Consider the following 19,806-nt stretch of genomic DNA (forward strand, 5'->3'; position numbering starts at 1 on the left):
TTCGCTTTCAGGGTGACCATTTCGGAGTGCAACGACATCGGACGCCTGCAAAACTTCTGACAGGATTGACAAAGAAAATTGGGAAAGAATCAACATTACTGTCCTGGGATAGAATTCGAAATTGTCATGACGTGTCGCCGATACGAGAGCACCCAAAAACGGTGCAGGCGATCCGATTGACACGCGATCGATCAGCCGTCGTTGTCAGCCATGAGAGCCAAGGGCGGGCGAAAGAGTTCGATCAAATTTCACGTGATAAACTGTCGTCATCTCGCGGCAGCGGCGACAAAGTGAACTGTATCTTCATTGTGGACACCCAAGGTGTCGCGATGGTCTGAGACCTTCGCTTGTTGGTGAGAGTAGATCGAAGAAGAACGGAAGGCCCTACCGCCCCGCGGACAGCCCGCGATTTCGGCTTATAAGCGATTAAGGCCCAAGAACTAGTGACGCAATTCTACCTAAATTGCGTAACAATAGTTTGAATAGTGTTCGCATGTACACCTATATACATATATGGTAAATAAAAAGCGACCGACATACGTTTCGAATACAAATCAATCCCATTCATAAGACACAGACGTAGATCGTATGTCAGACTTGCACTTTAACTGAACGAAGCAGACGCGGATTTTTACCCGATATAAGACTTGCCAAGATTTCGTCGACTACGTGGTTCGAGTCGCGTGCACGTTATATTCGTGAAATCTCTAGTCCAAAACGCTAACCATGGCCCTGGTTAACTTCACGCTACCTTATCAGACGGCGACTCCGTCGCCGTTTCTGCTTCCTGGGGCTCCGGGACATTCGACGGTGAACAATTTACGCTACAACGCCGTTCCGCCGCCGCCGCCAGCCCCGAGCTACAACGACGAAGACCCTTATCACAACGAACCCTACGTTCCACCCGCCGAGTATCGGCACACCCCCAGTCTCACCACCCAGCAGCATCAGAGCACTTATGCTCGAGTCACTCATGAAACTCACTACGCAAATTACAACCAAGACTTCAGAAGGACACAGACACGGCCGTCCCAGCAGACGAGGCCTCCACCGACTATCCCACCGACGAGCAATGTCCTAACACAGGCACCTCTGCAACAGCAACCCCGCGGACTACATGAGACTAAACAGTCACAGGCACCCTCGCCGGCTGACAACTATCCCGAAAGACCCAACGGGTAAGTTTTGATCAATAAAATCAACAGTCGATTATTGTACATTAACTCCAAATGCGGCAATGTCACGTGCAGTTTCATTAAGATTGCTCTGCGCCTTTACAAGCATCGAAATATTTGTCACTTGTGTTTTTTGTTTGACATGTTAAATGACGCGAGTTGAAACGCAAGTAGCTACCGTTTTCACAATGTCGAGTTCTGAGTTCAGGTTCATTTTTGTTCAATTACCGTATCGATCGCAGCGAAACTACCTTGTTGCTGAGTGAAACAGTCGAACAATGATCGACATTTTGACAAGTGTGTTACACGGGAATTATGGTGCATGGGTGGTCCGCACACCGTGATGTAATTTAACTTTTGAGGGAGTTTACCTCTGTTGGCACAACTCCGGAGAAATTTAACAGTTGATTATGTACATCTACGAGTCAGTTTATGCGGAGATGAATAATTCATGAAAAACAAATATTACACTGGCAGAAGGCACCGTAGAATCGTGCGTGATATTGCCGATGCGTTTATGAGCACTGTACGTGGTTACGGGCTTGAAGGTGTACACCAACTTCTCAGACTTGTAGTGTCTGGCACGTGTGTCATGGAGACAATAAACCTACACGCCTAGGTATATTCCACCATCAGGTTGTCCACCAGTGCCTACTTGAATCATCGGTTAAATTTCATTCTCTCCAGGTATACCAGAGTTAACAGCGAAGCATACAGCGGTCCTGGCGCCAAGACATCCGTTCACGCTGTGCTCGATTACGACGATGACTTCGACGACTACTACGACGAGGAGGAGCAAGAAATGCCGAGTAACACCCACGTCACGCCGATCCAGGGACCAATATTTTTAAAAAACGGCTCAGTCCCCGTTGTCCCGCTCTACTCTTACCCGCAATTGAACAACGGAACCTTCGTCCAAATACCGGTACGTACCTGCCAAAGACGAACATGTTCGTGTACATCGTCACGCTTGTGTCATTCTAAGAAACGGACTCTTTGCATGACGTAAGAAAAATTTTAACTCACGTAATCTCAAGGCTCCGCGGCGATCTTACAAGAGACCTCTTTTTTTCTGTCACACCCGTGTTTGTATTGTACGTTTTTCAAACAAAAGCATAGTACCTACTCCGATGACCAGCAAACCAAGTATTCTATTTAGAGACACATGCGTTCGCACGCTGATACAAGTTCTATCTCAAACGCGTTTAAATGCCGTGGTTCGTTAATGCTGGTAGAAAAAAGCGTCATCGTTTTGGTAATGAATTACTACATATAGAAACGAAACTGGGCGCTCTGCAGGCTCATAGATCGTGGGATCGCGAGGACTGTCGTAGCGATTCGAGTTTTGGTATTCTCGCTGCATGATGGGCGGACGCGAAGCGAGCAATAAACCTGACACTTTCTCGCCTGCAATTCGACGCTTTTTACACAAACACCTGAATCCGCAGACTTCGCAGACTCCGCAGCATCTCCTCGCCGCAAACGACCCCGGCGATAGGTGGGGAAGCCTCGATCAGTGCTCGACGACGGTGGCATTGAGACGCTAACCCTTGGCCCCGCCTTGTATTACCTACGGTTGTAATAAATACGGTGACTTACTTTGGATGGGCCTTGCCGGCCACGACTGGCGCGGTGAGAGCCTGGGAAAGTAAAGTTCAACTCGCGCTTGCACAGGTACACGTGCACCATCGCCAAGAGAATAAATTTTAGTACCGCACCACTTTGCTTATCTCGCAGATTATGAAAGTCACACGCCCGTAACCAGTCCAAAGTTTTCTTCGTTCCTTGCGGTGTATAACGCAACCGTTATTGATAAATTATACTGGCTCAACACTTTGGTGTACATTCAAGTACGCATCGATGTAATCGGTATCGTCATTTTCGAGATTTCTTCAAGTGTGTCCGATAGCATCCCACTATAATAGTTTAGTGGTCCTTAAAAGTGGCGTGATCGTGTCGAAGCTGGACTTCGACTGATGTGAGACTAATTCTATGAAAAGCTTGGTAATTAGATTTCCGTTACACTTCAGGATTGTGCTACTTCAAGGAATTGGTGGCAAACCAATACACGTGCGAATGAACTGGCACTTTTTTACCTAATGTTTCACCTTCCGTGCCACTGTCAACCACCAATCAATAGCCGTAAGAACAAAATGAAACTGGACTAGCTTCCATCTCGGCAACAAAGTGATTAGCGATGCAGTGTAAACATTATCCTTTGTCCTCCGAGCCGGTCACACTATACTGACTGTATGAGACAGGTTGTGTGTGCACGCATTTGCCGTGACAGATGTATCGTATTCCTAATTTTAAGTGCGCATTTAATGGACGCTGCCTACCTTCGAGATACGAAGAGCGCGAAGGTTTTTCCAGAAGTAATGAGCGGGCACTTCGAAATTAAACAGTAGCCAACGAGATTGAACGAGTGCGAAATCATACAGCTGGCTGAAATAAAACTGACTATGCCCGGCATAATCTAACTTAACCTAACATGAAGTCTGTAAGAGAATGGTTCAAGCCAAGCCTGATCTTGATTGTCAAAACTGGCGACCTTCTCTTTTAACAAAAGAGATGTTTTCCTCGATATCCTGTCTGCATACGCACGAGGGAGGAATCTCCTTTCACTTGGTAGCATGGTCACGGACGTTCTTAAAATGTGGAAACACTGCAATTTGCTGCACCGCCTTTAATGCGTGAAGCAAGAGGGTCGATTCACTTGGAGACATTGCAGTGTGTCTGTATACGTGCAATAAAACCTAAACAGCCCAACAGACGAAACCGGACGGAGCTGGTTGTAGCGTTGTCACGCGCGAATGAATTCGCACAAAACACGATATATTCAACCAACGTCTCACTACGATAAACAATCTTGATTCTTGACTAGCCAATCCAAGTGAACCACTACAGTCGTTTGAATATCGGCCAAAAATGCAGGAAAGTCTGCTCGTCTGATTTACAATTCATTTCACAATACTACCCGTTACAGATGGGGCGATACGACGGAATTTGCTTGCTGACGCTGCCACGAGGTTCAAAAAAATTTGTCAGATTGATTGACACGAATTTTCCCACTTTTTTTTCGGAGCTAAAAAAGTGTCGAGCTCCATCTACTTTTTTCGTACGTGCGATAACGTATTCAAAATTATAAAAAAATACTGATTCACGGCTTTGACACACGACTGTAAAACGCAATAAAATTTTCACACAAAAATTTGAGGTCATATAAGGTGAACCGTAAAATCGTTGAAAGCTGAAGATTTGCGACGGTCCGATCACCTTGAGATTCTGTAAACGTGGCCTCATCTTCATGACTCATAATTCTGATTTGGTAAAATAATTGACAGATCCAACTTTCTAGCGCTTGTTTATTAATCACGTTAACGACTCTGTAATAGACAGCTCTTATAAATATATCATCATTTGCGGTGCATGGGATCACCATGACCACTATAAGTATATTTTAATCGAATCAACAATCTGCGAAGTAGCCACTTTCTCAATATTCTGTAATGAATTTCCTTTAAGCTAAAGTGATAAAATGGAAGGATAATCACAGACGAGTACAGGAAGAACACAAACAGTAATAGTAGACAGTATATATATATACACATATATTATTTTCGATCAAAGCTCTTTATTGTTATGTATTTTCCACTTACACGAACAATGTAAAGTATAAGAATGGGGCTTAGCCTAAAATTACACACAACCTTAACATACGTCGTAAAAATAAGTTCTCCAGCGACATTTCCGAAACAGTCTTCAAGTTTGAGGTGGATAATTTCGAACAAAGATCTATCTCATATCTGCGTTCTCACAAGCAAGAATTGAATACCCGGAGACTCTGTCGTCGTAAATCGAGCGAACAAGCTTATATAAAATCGCGGAACGCGTCGTAAACGCAGCTGTATAATACAGTCGACCCTGTTAAAAGGTATCCAACAATAGGAAGCACGGAGAATGCAATACAGTTTAGTAGTATAAATCTGGCGTTTGTTTGCTCAGTCATATCTCTCGCGTACTGAATTTACCTGGGAACAACATCAAATCGATCATAAACGCCAGACGGATGATATTTAAGTGCCCATTTCGACAGGTTTGTAGTTATTTGCACCCACCCTGATCAGCATCTCGTAAGCAAATACCCGGACCTGGTTCTAACGGCGATTAGACCCTCCAACGAAAGATCAAACCTTCGTCCTGAGGTCCCCAGGTCAACCATATCGAGCGATACGCGGTGCGTCGGATGAAGACAGATATAAATAAATATTCCAGTAACGGAGTGTTTCGCATGTACGTATTTTATAACAGTGCTACTCAGCGATCAAACGAAATAATTTATCGCTGGTTGGCGAACTCCTTTCACCGCGTCGTCGCTACAAACGCGATCGTTGCCGAAAAAACACGACAAGACGAAGAAAAGCAAAAAATATCGTCAATTTGCAGGCCCCGCGAGAAAACTGTCGAGCGTACTTTACAGAGGGTGAATATAATTGCACGCATGCCTATCGATTCGTATGCGTAACCGCACATTACGGTATTAACTGGTAATTAGCAACCACCACTCGATTCCGTCGAGGCCTTGTCTGCATGCTTGCACACCTCTTCGAGTCCTTCATGCAGCTCCAACGTTTGCCCCCTGCGCGTTTGGCGTAAAAATTTAGGTCATCGTTCATTAATACCTGTTGTATACATATGCCTATAATGTACACGCGTTTGCTGAATTTGGTCATTCAAAACACACGCTAGTGCGGAAATTATATCTGGATCAATTTACGTTGTACACAATAATTCGCACGGGTTTTAGAGTCATACGAATAAATACGTAGAGGTACGTCAAAGCTTTCGCAAGTGTACTTGAGAAAAGACGTGGAATCGAACGTTTGGAAATACTATGACGTCATTATTACCACCCCCAGTTGTATCTTCCAACGCGGTGGTCATTAAGCGAGTAGGTATGCGTGTGGATTATCGTGGCACGGAAACCAGATTTCTGTCTCACCACATTAGGACCACCACTGTATCGACTTTTTCTAATGCCGATATTGGTGATTTGTCGAAGTGACGTTGAGTGAAAGCAAAAGGCATTAGAGGAAGACGAGAAAACCCAAGCCCGAGGGATCTGCGCAAGAATACTCAACAGGGCATGCATGCCAGCTTCAACATACCTATTACACTTACGTGTACATCACTGGCTATAGTTGGACCCCGTGACGAACAACCGTGTACAATTATGAATGAAGCCACGTCAATATCAATTTATCATGAGGAATCCCACCTGAGTGACGGGCGTTTTTCAAGCACGGATATCAACTTATAGTTCAATATTCAAGTATACTCTGATCACTGATTGTATGTTTTATGCAAAAGATTCTCCTTCGAGTTCCAAATGCAGGGAATTTGTTGCGCATTCTATCATTGAAAAACAAAGCTCTCCAATTTCGTTCTACCTATGAGTATAAAACCTTTATGTAAACCTTGAATGAAAATGTGCAAGCTGCAGAAAAATGCTTTAACAAAAAATCTAAAAATATATGTACAATAGTGAAACGGATCGATTTAAAAAACGACACGACAAACTAGCTTTGCATTATACTAATTTAATTGAATCTGATCATGCGATTCGTGGCCATTGAGATGAGGTGGCGGTAGCCAGCCATTCGCGAATAGAGGCGTGTGACTCGTTAACGTTACAAGTCCGTCGATAAAAAATCACTCAAGATAAAAACTTATAAAATTTATTTGATAAATTTCAGGCACTTTGAAGTTTGATAGCATGTAATGAATAGGAAAAGGATGCTAGCTGATTTGAGTAGTTTTTACTAATACGGTATCAAGTTATCAGCCATATAGTGATATAAGAATTTGGAATAGATACAATGCCCAAGATTCACACGCGCCGACCGGCTGCGCGCTCGATTGAGTAAGGTTGACAAACTCTAAACTTGTCTTATTCGCAAAGTGAACACGAATAGGAGCTCCCACGAAAATTATACAAAGCTTAATTTAAACTGATTCATCACGTAAGCACGAGGCACACCGAAACTTGATCCGGAGTAAAAATACAGTCATGTATTTCCGTATAGAGACACCCCGCGCATGTAATAATATACAAAAGCACGCTCTGCACCGACGCCTCGAAAGGCCGTCCTTCGAACTATTCAAATATCGCATTAATATCCCCGGAAGTTGTCGCGCAAAACCAGATCTCGATACCTCAGGACGCCCACGCACGCTGCCAACTCGGCATTGATCTCTCTCATTGCGATCGAAATTCGGTCTTGATAAGAGAACTTGAAATGACAGAGTGCAGTATTCCATTCTGGTCGTATTCCACGATTAATATTTCGGAATGTCTAACGGACTGCGCTGAAGCTTTGAAAATTGGCAAAAAACTACCTGCATTTATGCAAGGCGCTGATTGGAAATGCGGACATCTGCTTGAACGACACATGATTTAAATAATCTTGCTAATGCGCCCAAGTTACGCAAGTTAGATGCTGCGGTATGGCTGATCGTCATGCGGGGGAGTAAGATGGATGCTGTAAGGCTATGGAGGTGATTTATTTGCAAGTATATCGGTTCCGTCTTTTTTTACGTTGGTAAGCCACGTTTACCAATTTATGCGCACTTACTCTCGTACGAAATATTCAAATTACATCAGAAAGTGTCTTCTGGGGTAATTAGACAAGTTTTTTAAATGCACGGTGTACTTTCTGTACGTTCGTTACCCGAAGATCCGTCGCGTAACTTTCGAAAGAGTGAATCGATTTTAATGAAATGGACAGACTGCAGGTACCTTGTAGATGATTTATGAGACGAAAGCATTCCATCATCTGATAAAAAACACTTGAGCGGCATTGCTTGTTGGAAAAGGAAATTAGTGGTTTTGAATAAGCGTCACATAACAATATTTTATCGACCGATTATGGCGGAATCTGTTGATTTTCATATTTCTCGTATAAGCTTTCTACTCCAGTAGCTTAATTTCTTGCTTATTCCTGGATATTCATCTTCGTTTCGCAGTTACAGGCCATATCCATATTTCTGGGCTTGGGTATTTCCCTTCCTTTCCGGAACTCACGAAGGAAATGCAGCGCAAATATATTAAAGTGAGAATTCAATAATTACCAAGAATTCTCATAATTACGTGCTGGGTACACGAGTCGTTTTAGGTCCCGAACACCCACGTGAATACAATTTGTAGGCGTACACGCGGCAGGGCGATCCGCAGTCAAGACTCCGTCACATCAGCAAGAACGCGCAACTCCTGATGATTCATTCTATTATACGCTTGGGAAACCACGCTCAGGATATGGCGCTCATTGACAGCCGTTCGCAGTCTGGGGGATTGGATTGAGTCGAGTCTGACCGGCGATAAATCTTAAAACCGAAATTAGTTGGCAGACAATATTAAATTGCAGAAGTTGAAGATTCCGATACCAAGAAATTTGAGTAAGGATCGTAGTTAGCGGGCGAAATTCGTAAATGATTTCGTAAACCATTCGTATAATAGTTGCGGTGAATAATGCTTATACACTCTAGTGGTTTCTACTTGACGACCCTAATGACACCAAAATACCTGTGTAGCCTAATAGGTAGAAATGACCGGCAGGAGAATGCGCTCACCGAAACGGCAGTCAGCCTTCGGACACGACTGACGTCGTTAATGTCGTATGCGAGTCGTCGCTCGTAGTCGATGCTCAATTATAGTAAATGACTAAGATATATACGTCAATGAGTCGTGAAGATCGACAGGAAGTGCACATCAACGGGTTCATCGACGATTCATTCATTTAGTCGGTTTAGTGGCGCGTGACTGATACTCGAGAGTATTTATTGGTGGATGTGATGTTGGTTGGAAGAAGTTAATCGAAACAAACGATACAGAAATAAATTAATGGTCAGTTGAACAGCGAACGGTGGATTGGAAGGTGACAAATTTATGGAAATAAAATACCGGACGAAGTGGTAAACTTGGAAGTGAAGTGTTAAAAAATTACTCAAGTGAAAACTCAGTTATTTTCGTGTAGTAAATATCATTCTGTAGGAAAAACAATTCCTATGCCGATCATCTGACTCGATAACCATGCGACATTCGTGCTCCAAGTATACAAACACATCAGTTGTGATGATGGTGTTGAGCATTTCGTAGAGCTATTTTTATACTTTTCGCCTCTAGGAAAACACCGAATGCACCGTTGTAATGAACGTGAATGTATTTCAGGTAACTATGCATTACGTCCTTGAGATTCAGTGCAGATACTTTATACATTATTGTTTGAATAAATCTCTAGTCACGGATAAAGTTTGAATAATGAAGAGTCATCATTGGTCTGAAAACCGCGAGAGCGTAGCATTATTCTGAAAAATAGCATAAAGAGCGATAACTATTAGTATGAGCTGACGGGCCTTACCAATTTAGGTAGGTAAGGGTCAATAGACTCGAGAGCGAAGCTGCAAAGGCGACGTAAACTGTCAATCGTTTCGTGTTCCTTTTACCTGTCCTAGCTGACGCTACATGAGAGCGTAGAACAAATATTTATTATCTAAGAAGCTTATATTTGTATGTTAGTAACGTTTGCTCATCAACAATTTATGCTAAAAACTCAACCGGTGGAATAACATCACGGTTTCATATGTGGCGCGGATGGAATGAATCTAAATGAACGCTAAACGCTCGACCGGGCGAAACTTATTCCACGTTCACGATCTTACATTGTAAGAATCAAGTAAATGTCAGAGGAAACAGATTTCATTATCAACGTCGCTGAAACGCGCAAATTTACAAGTTTTACGGATGTACGTACGTGTCGTCAGTCTGCCAATCCATCCACCAAATGCAAACATTCTTAAAACAATTCGTTTGCACTTCTATTATAAGTACTTACTGGAGAGGTTTATGAAATTCGATACGAATGATTAGGATTCTACCCGAATACCTGACTCCTATAAGTTTTTTTTTATACAAGACTTACTTGATAAATTCGTTATCAGAATGCGGCTGCTATTCGCAATTGAACACTTGTTTAACTGTTGCAGATCCTCTGGACTGCTCTGTCCGTGGCACTAGGAGTTGAACTGCGGGGTGATTTGGTCCGAGGGTCACCATGCATCAAGAGATATCATCAACTATTCTGTCCAACAGCCGGTAACACTTATCCCATGTAAGTATTTTGCTGAAAACACCTGCATATCGCGTTCAAATTTTGCGAAACCCGCCATCCAATCGCACTCTCCACGTCTAACAATGGCTTTGCTTCGTTATCTGCAGTTTACTCGAAGAACATTAATTACTTCGCGTTTATTTATTTTTTGGGCTTCACCATGTCACTTCGAGTAAATCACTGGATCGTTTTTCAGACCCGTTACATCGTTACATAGATATCTAGGAATCGATAAAGACAGATCTTTCATACTTACGTAACAACTGCATAAAGAGTGATCATAATCGCGGGTGACGGTGTTTTATTATTGCCTGTACAGAATCTGACAAGTACACTTTGCAGCGATTCATTCTTTACGTTCTCTTTTAAAATGGAAATACTAATCGGTTGTCTCGTCGTGTAATAATACAACTTGTACCGCAGCAACGCGTCGGAAGATGCAAATCTGCAATTGATCTATAGCTTGTTCTCAGCTTGATCCTTGACAGATAGCGCGAAGTTGATATACCGACTGATTCTTGCGTCGTACGTGTTCCCGAGCTGAAATCCAGCCCTTATATTGGACTCATTTTCGTACGTTAACCTACAGCCTAAACCAACGTGTTACAGTGACCGGATAGAACGTTTCATTGACGAGAACAAGGCGTTGATGAAACGGATGTACGGGGATTTCGAGATGAGCACGCAATACGGTCCGCCGACGAGAGAACCAGCTGGACATCGCCGGAAAAGAGCCTCCTCGAAACACGACATACCGGATGGCGGACCCAGGCCCGAAGCCGAAGACGAGGATAACTCCGACGGGGAGTCCTACTTCGCCAAGATGAGACATACGCGTCAATCCTTCGGCAACAATCAGAACAACGACAGCGGAAGGTGTGTACATTCGCGTTACTGAGACGGCATTACGCGTCCGTTGCGATATCCGTCGGAACAATCGGTAAATGCTTTTTTCATTTAACTTCCTAGGGTCGACGCTTGCGAATCAAAGATAGAGATAGTGACGCCATATTGGGCCAGCAACAGCGCTGGTAAAATTCGGGCGATCGTCAACACCCAGCATTTCGAGCAAGCCATTCACCAAGAAGTCTGCTCGTGAGTATAACCAGATAAATTGCCATGCGATAAGATAAACTAGGTAAAAGAAGAAGCTTTTTGGTGAATTTTAGAGAAAGAATTTTTCCCCAAAATTGTCCACTTCGCGAAATTCTTTTATTATGTTTATTATAATTATTTATATAGACGATATTATTGAAGAGATTTTTTTCTCGTACTTTGAACAGGATAACAAGGACGAAGAGATGCAGCGGTGACTGTGGATGCGAACAAAAGTACAAGTGGCATCGTCTTCTCGCATACGATCCAGACAATGACTGCAAGGGTATATTCATGGACTGGTTCCTCTTTCCGTCGTGCTGCGTCTGCAGGTGCGATCCCCTTCCTAAATTCCCATCGACAAACTCTCGGAATTGATCCGATTCTCACGCATATATGACGGAGGTCGTTTAGTCGGTTCCCCCGTAGCTCCTGACTTATTCACTGGCGATGTTAACCAGTTTTCAACTGCAGTTCAATGAGAACATGCGATCAACGACGTAGTTGTAATAGATATAAGTAAAATAAATTCGATCGTATTCCTAATAGAATAAAATCCAAGACTGGCAAGTGACCTGTTCTAGTTTGTCTTGGAAGTTATTTATCATTTATTAGTCGCTCGAAATAGTTCCATATTTATGTTTTATCTAAAAATCTTTATTGAGCGAAAATTTATAGTAGTATGTAAATTATGGAACAGCCTAGATAGCCAAATGAAATTTCACGCTGCGTTGTACATGTATAAAATACCATTAGCATTATAAGATTTTATGCATAAGCCAGTCTTCTTTTTTTTTTCCTTGAATACGTGCCTAGTGTAGCTCTGACTTTTGATAACACCATTTTATTGTAAGATTATTTTAGCTAATACTTGTAGAATATATCGATAATTAGTAGCTGTATACAATTATACATACTTGTATGCGTGGATATCATTCTATGATTTCAAGGCATCAGCCAACACCTGCAACAAAATCTCACGTTCAATAATTGTTAACAATTATTATACCAATACAGAATCGAATAAACTATTAAGACTACTTAGATAACTCTCAAGCCTTTGATATAAGCTCTAACGCATAATTGACAATTAGAAATCATTAGAAAACCTTCGTTCAAGATATGTATCGCGTACTTTGATTATAAATTTCCACACATCGTCTAGTAGTAGGTTATTACTGTAAACAGTTACACGAAAGTGCAGGATGTTGTTAAGGCTTCTGCGGGAAATCTATTTATTTTCGGAATATATTTATAGCCGCATTCTTTTCTCGAAAATTTCTCAGGAAATAACAATCGCTGCTACCTACCCTAATTGCACTTTCTACTTTCTTCCTCGCGTCAATCAATATTTTAATTAGTTAGAACCACATGAAATAGGGTATAGAGAAATAGGAGAGCATATGAACGAAATTCCACGAATAGACGGATCGCATGAAAACTGCCACATACTTCTTATACGTATTATATATGTATATGTATAATAAAAACAGCCGTAACTCCAGTGTTGATTATTGCTCAACGGTGATCAGGTTTAACAGTCATAAATTTTCCCAGCTTTCCTGGCCTCCGTGGCAATTTGCGCAACGGTATAATGTATCGATGTTACTTGGTTTGCACATCTATACCATAAAGTCAACGTGTATAAGAGAATTCAGCACTTGAACCTATTGCTTATACCCGTCGCAGGCATACATCCATACATGGACATCGGGGCTGTGTAAACGGTTACCTGTTCAAAACAAAACGGAATATGTACACTGGACGTGATTTGCCACTTGCTACGTGTCAACTAAAGTACATCCTGGCTTTAGCCAGTGTTTGCGAAAACGTCCTTTCATCCTAAACAACGACGTCTGACCGGGTGTGAAAATATATAACAAGTGGCCATCGGTTAGTCGAATATAATCCAGTCATCCGCATGATGAACATCCACGTCAAACTAATATACCCTTATTAATGCAATAAAAAGAGAGATCTCGATATCAACCAGCGAATAAAAAAATTATACTAATAGAGTGCGGGCCACAGTTACAGAGGAATACTGCTTTCTCCATACGAATTAAGAACTAAGTGTTTTACATATCCTGAATTTTAAAGCTTGCGTAATGTGTTGGACGCTAATGGATTTTATTGCATTAAAAATTGTAATTAATTTAAATGCTGATGTCGTGTAATCGCACTTCTTATATTCGGCAATTGGAATAATCATCAGGTATCAAAGTGGTTTCGTAGTGAAGGAAAAATGTCAGCCGATTTTCCATACCGTTATGTATTAGGTGACACCTATCTTTCCGATTTGTCAAGTAGCGATGAAACCGGTGATACAATCAGCGAGCCGATTGCCATAAATAGTTCTGGATCAAAATCTAGCGACCAAGACAGGTGAGACGATTTATTATTAGCCGTACGAAATTGATCATTTCCGTAGAGGCCTTCTCACGTGATTCAAACGGGCTGACATATGTGTGTTTTTTTTTTCATAACGGTCATCCCAACGAGCCTCTTACATAAATTTGACTTACTAGATTTCTAATCTCACCAAAAACCTGATCTCTCACACTCGCTGTACGTAATAATATTTACAGCAGAATATCGCGTGAATTTCAGTAACAATAACGAGAAACTGTGCAGCGATGCCAACAGACGGCAGTCGCGAAAGAAGACCGAAGTGGATTCGAAGTCAGGATTATATTGGAACGTGCAATTTCCTCCTTCAGACAAACTGACGGTAGATTCAATACCCGAATACGAACTGCTGCTCCCAAAACTCGAAGAGCTGATCCTAGACAGCGATTCTGAGGCGATTAACCAAATCGACAAGTTATGTATAAAAGATGATGACAGGCCGCTGGCTGGCGTTGTCACTTCAGTAGCAAGAGTTATGGGGTTGATTGTGGTGAAGCCACCAATGCCTTATGACTTCTTGCTGTATCTTGGATCGCCTGTTTTCGTTCGAACACCTAACGCGTATCCGGTTTCAAAGGAAGTAGCTGTGGGTCAGATAATCGATGTGTTTGGCCCTGCTTCGGAGCCTTATTACTGTGTGAAACCAGTAAGAAACGGGATTGAACTTGTGCCTGAAGGAACCCAGCTGTTCTATTCACCTGACAACCCACGGACGGGATTCATTCGTCTCAAACAAGAAGATAATAATCGCTTCACCGTTCTCTACTCGCCGCGATGTCCTTCACTCGTCGATTGTAATCGGATGGGTACGTATGTGGTAGTCACAACAACCGAATTATAAAGAATCTGCGGCATTTGACTCAGGGATACATGGGAAAGTCGAAGACGAATGGCACAGTAACCATGTAATGTTTCGCTTTGAATTTTTACCCGCAGGTAGGCCGGATGCTGACCACTTCCGGTTCAGCAGTTCTACAGAGGGATCCCCGCACCTGCAAAAACGACGGCGACGAGGTGCCCGCACGCCTGGATTTTCCGGTTATAGAAGTAAATACTCAACCGATTCACGTATACTTCACCCCGTCCAGCCAAAGCACTCATACTTCTCTTACTGATGTAACAGCGTAACTGATTGTGAGGTAAGGTTTCAATGAGCGTTTCAAAACTCACGCAGAGTACAAGACCTCAAAAAAACGTTTAAAATGTGCTTCGAGCATATGGGTATGTATAGTTTAAACAAGGCCGTCGAATGATATTATGGAATATCCTTTATATTCTATCTGGGGTTATCAACGCATATCTTCTTGCAGTCGCTGCAAAGTTTGTACATTACATGACAACGCTGGCATTCTTAAATTAGTCCTCACCTATGTTAATAGTCTTCTGTCACTTCAGCTGTACTCATAGTACGTTAATTGTACTCCCTGCATTACAAGTTTTAGCCTGATTTTAAGGTACTTTGAATAAGTCCGGGCTTTTTGATAATATTTTAATTAATGGTGAGTATTTGAGCATCGGCTAAGAATCTTATGCCTTACAAGTTTCTCGATGTCACGTCTGCAATTTCATATACCTCACAAATCGAAATTTCGTGATGACACAGCCCTCAATGATTACGATATTACTTTGAAAAAATGTTATAATAATGAGATTCACATATACTTTTTAATATGAATTTAATATACTTGCAACAAGTATTGATATTTTTATAAATTCTGTAGTTTCAAATATTATTTTGTTTTTATTTTTTGTTTTATTTTAATTATCATTTTTTTATGTGTACGAATTTCACTTTCATATTAAAATAAAATAGTGAGCATTTACTCTTTTTGAATATCGGTCATAATGATTAAAATACATATTAATGTTTAATCCGGTGTGTCATTTTTTCTGCCCACTACTCCAAAATAATAGCTTGATGGTAGATCAGGAATACGGATAATGAGTACAATTTTCGAGACCTCTAATGAGTTTTGGTACATATAATGTGTATATTCATAAAAATTTGTTTGTATAAAAAGTTATACAAAAATACTTACATCTAGCGGTATATTTAAAAAATAGCTATTATCTAACGAACGCTGGTACATTCGTATATATATAATCAATATCGCTCATCCTTACATGAACTACCAAAATCTGGACGGATTTGTCTAAATGATATCAATATAAAGGGAAAAATTATGCAGTAATTCAATTTCTTGAAAACATGTCATAAAATCCAATTCAGTTCTTTTTCGACCTATCAAACTAGTGTATTAAAATATAAACGTACGGAATCGCTGGTATATATCACCATTACAATAATTGTTGGAAGTACCTTATTTATAAAGAAATAAAAGGGCAAGAAAAATCATGGTAAATACTGAAATGGACAGGGGTTTGAGATCCGATGCTCCGTTACATCCATCGCTGGAACAGTAACACTCCTCCCAATATATCAAATTCTCGTCTACACCCCAATTGCAGACACCCGTCACACCGGAATTTGATATAGATGCACACTGCCGTATGACTTGACGCCATCTTCCATCCCCTGTGAAGATAATAACAATAATTCTACAAGATCCGTGCATCTAACTCTGGGAAGAGAAGTGAAAATTGAATGAGTAGATTTACTTACAGACAAAACCTTTGGACCCCTGTTTCGTCACTTTTACGCAGAACGATCCGGGCATATGAGATTCTTCGCTGTTACATTCGATTGGCACGTTTCGCTGCTTGTCAAATTCTGCGTACGCGCCACAGTTGTCCTCATTTTCAGGATCCTGAGAAGAACTGCACTGATAGCAACGGATTGCTGCGCATCCTAAGAGATTGAACGTACAAATTAATTGACAGTTTGATTGAAGTAGCGCAGTAAGTTATGAATAGAATAAAATTGTAGCGAATGAAATAATCTAAAAATGGGATCTCTTACCTGTGATCGTTACTAAAAACACGGCTAAAAGCGTGGTAATATTTGCCATACTAATGCTTAGAATGACTAAAATATAACGTGTCGTTGGTTATGTTCCGTGTAATTAAGCGAAGGACTTTGCCAGTGATATGGTATTGTTTTACGAAGCGAAATGCTAGTGCCTGAGCTACGTTTCAGGATGAATCAACGCACGGATAGTTACTCATGAATCACTCTGTGATGATTGCAAACAGGTTATGTGTTCTTGTTAAAATTAATGCCGCTCGTTAGTGCATTTGCGTCTTGAATGAATGAAAGTTTAATCTAGCATGAAAGCGTTGAGCAGTTTCTACCTTTGAATTTTTCAATCCAGCCGAATATTTATAAATATTTACTTTCCGTGGTTCGGTGCAAATGTCAGTAGACAGAATCAGAGACGCTTGAAACTTTGAAAGAACCCACGCTCGCGTTTTTATATTTCTAATTCTAATTAGGTTTTTGGAACTAATTTACTAAGTGCCGGACGGTAAATTCCAGTCGGTAGGCGGCTAATGCTGTGCCACACATAACATCGCGAAAGCAGTCGATAATGCAGAGCATATTTATCATAGCGATGTGCTGCTGCAGTGCCTCAAACCGAACAAATCACAACAGGGATGAAACTGGCTTCCGATCCCAGTCGAGTGTGATTTTTGCCATCGTATTTCTTTCGAAAAATCAATCTGACAGAGTTTTGTAGAAATGACCTCAGGATACCGTCAATTTGATATCAATGTTTTATTGAAGTCCATAATAAGTTGATTAGAAGAATGGTCATCTTCCAATAGAATTTCTGAAAAACGGTCCATTCCCTGGATAAAATTAGATTCTCTTACATCTCTACAGCCAGAAAATTGACCCTGTAAGTAAATATTCTGCAATAATCACAAGCAGTTATAATCAAATCTACGTAACCAAATACTATATCAACCACGACAAATCTACGAAGACGTAGTAGCGTACAAGCGGTTTACCGATAAAATTGAGTCATCCAATTTCGTTCTTATATTTCTGATTCACATTTAGGAAATACAAAGCTTGCAAATTTTTTTACTCATTTTACATTCATTTTTACGCATATTTTATTCGGCCGAAAGTCATTCGAGAATTCTAGCTTACCCCTGACGCCCTGGGTATCGGCAATTCGATTGTACAACTCGCCTGCGCATTCGCCGCACGCAATTTGTCGCGCTGAACACTTATAGTTGAGTCGAGAATAAAAGACTTTTTTTCAAATAACTCGAAAACTGTATAAAAGAGCTTAAACTCTGGGCGAATTATATTTAGACTTAACGACTTAAGTTTATAGAGACCATACGTAAAATTGACGACAACGCCAAATCGACTATATTTGTTCCAACCGACGAGCATTTTCCCCTATCTACGCCAGTCATAAACTTAAAATTAACCAGTCATTTTGAAACGCCCTGTCGTATATGGATAGTAAATAACGGTTGTCTCGGAATTCCTCAAACTTTTATAACAACTCATAACGCAAGAATTATCCTTCACTTTTCTTTCACCGGGGGGAGGAATTTTTCCGGTAGAAATGTTTGTTTTTCCGAGAAATAATGACAAATAACCGCCAGACGGCTCGTTATCGCTAGTGCAGGTCCCGCCGATAGGGACTAATTTGGCCACCCGCGGCGCTACTTGTACTCGCGCTCGGTCCCCATAGCGCGGCGAAGCTCATTTGCTTTCGCGAAATTCGAAGAGTGACATGGTCGCCGGTAATCCAGAATTTCGGTTGCGTTGTTCTAGATGTGTCAAGTGAGTAATTCGAGCGGTGTATTCCCACCAAACTCATCTGTGAATAACACGCGGAGGGCAGAGTGTAGTCCAAAAAAAAAGAGTAACTGAAACAAAAACATTCCGCAAACATCGAGGGTAAGTTTCGTGTTGCAGTTCGTTTATAAATATTGAATACCTCAGTAACCACGGAAGTGTTGCAGCACGAATTATACACAGACGTAGATAGTTTGTAGTGACATATGTAATCACAGTATATTGTGAGAGTAATAATGTGTTATAATTTTATTACAGTGTAAAAAGTGCGTCGCCTCACCATTCAACCTGAGATGCTGCATAGACGAGAACTACTGCATGTAAAGTGTGGACCAGCTCGGAGGAGGTAAGAATACTCATTTTAATAATTCTTTAATAATTCAGGGTTGCAGGTACGTTTAAAACCGAATTTGTGTCCTTGTATCACACAACAGTAATAATTGATTTTAGAACAGAAAATCAAGTTTGTTAAATTAATTCGAGTTTCCAATTTTTTGATTCTCCACTACTCGGTAAGGATAGGTGAAATATTAGTTTTCATTCATTCACTGTCTTCAAAATTGAATACCAGCCAACAGTGTCTTGCTGTAAATATAAAATACATATATAAAGTTTGTTAATTATTTATTCATGCTGCAATAACATGATTTGCTAAGGTTTGTGATTTGTTCATTTTCAACCACTGCAGTGGCATTTCGCTATGGTAAATATCGTCTGTGTTATCGACTGCTTTTGTGACGAGATAACGTTGACTGAAGATGAAGCTAGGCTAGAGTATCGGTCAATAACCGAGCATCACTTACCGACCAGAAAATCTCGGAAATTAGTTTAAAAAACCTATTTCATGTCAAAGAGCGCTTACCAAATGAGGGACCGGTGTCTCGGTTGCTCGGACAAATGAGTCTCGGGTTCCTCTTGTTAACGATAAACGGAAGTCGGTAACTGACGCGTACTTATCATCAGAAAAGCAGTATGCAACACAGAACATACTTATCAACCGGAATTGTTACTAAAGGCAACGCAGCAGCGTCGAGTGTGTTGTCTAGTAACAGGAGCCACTCGCTACCGTCATTTTAATTTTGCAAGGTATTACAACTCGTGTTTCGTAAACTGTTATGATCGTTTAACTAGACTGATTCATGTTATCCATATTCTACTCACTCACGATGTTCACAAATTGATTAACTTAATTCATAACTATCTTCTCAGCGCGAGTCTACATTGTAAGTTGCGTGGA

The 19,806-nt window shown here is 41.1% G+C and overlaps 3 protein-coding genes across 3 annotated transcripts; 2 read left to right on the top strand and 1 right to left on the bottom strand.

Moving 5' to 3' along the window:
- Nucleotides 1-96: 96 nt before the first annotated feature.
- Nucleotides 97-12,478, top strand: LOC124413669 (protein spaetzle 3). Its single transcript, XM_046894394.1, has 6 exons — nt 97-1,178; nt 1,863-2,100; nt 10,218-10,342; nt 10,952-11,218; nt 11,312-11,437; nt 11,626-12,478. Exons 1-6 carry the CDS (start codon nt 727-729, stop codon nt 11,813-11,815), a joined length of 1,398 nt encoding a protein of 465 aa, XP_046750350.1. The 5' UTR covers nt 97-726; the 3' UTR covers nt 11,816-12,478.
- Nucleotides 12,479-12,627: 149 nt separating this feature from the next.
- Nucleotides 12,628-15,449, top strand: LOC124413680. The gene is made up of 3 exons (XM_046894405.1): nt 12,628-13,822; nt 14,048-14,652; nt 14,783-15,449. Exons 1-3 carry the CDS (start codon nt 13,683-13,685, stop codon nt 14,959-14,961), a joined length of 924 nt encoding a protein of 307 aa, XP_046750361.1. The 5' UTR covers nt 12,628-13,682; the 3' UTR covers nt 14,962-15,449.
- A 237-nt stretch (nt 15,450-15,686) lies between these two features.
- On the bottom strand, nt 15,687-17,085 carry LOC124411958. The gene is made up of 3 exons (XM_046891534.1): nt 16,767-17,085; nt 16,470-16,655; nt 15,687-16,382 (listed from the first exon to the last, which is right to left on the bottom strand). Exons 1-3 carry the CDS (start codon nt 16,813-16,815, stop codon nt 16,168-16,170), a joined length of 450 nt encoding a protein of 149 aa, XP_046747490.1. The 5' UTR covers nt 16,816-17,085; the 3' UTR covers nt 15,687-16,167.
- Nucleotides 17,086-19,806: the final 2,721 nt, after the last annotated feature.

This window comes from Diprion similis, chromosome 2 (genome assembly GCF_021155765.1).
Source record: "Diprion similis isolate iyDipSimi1 chromosome 2, iyDipSimi1.1, whole genome shotgun sequence".
NCBI lineage: Eukaryota > Metazoa > Arthropoda > Insecta > Hymenoptera > Diprionidae > Diprion > Diprion similis.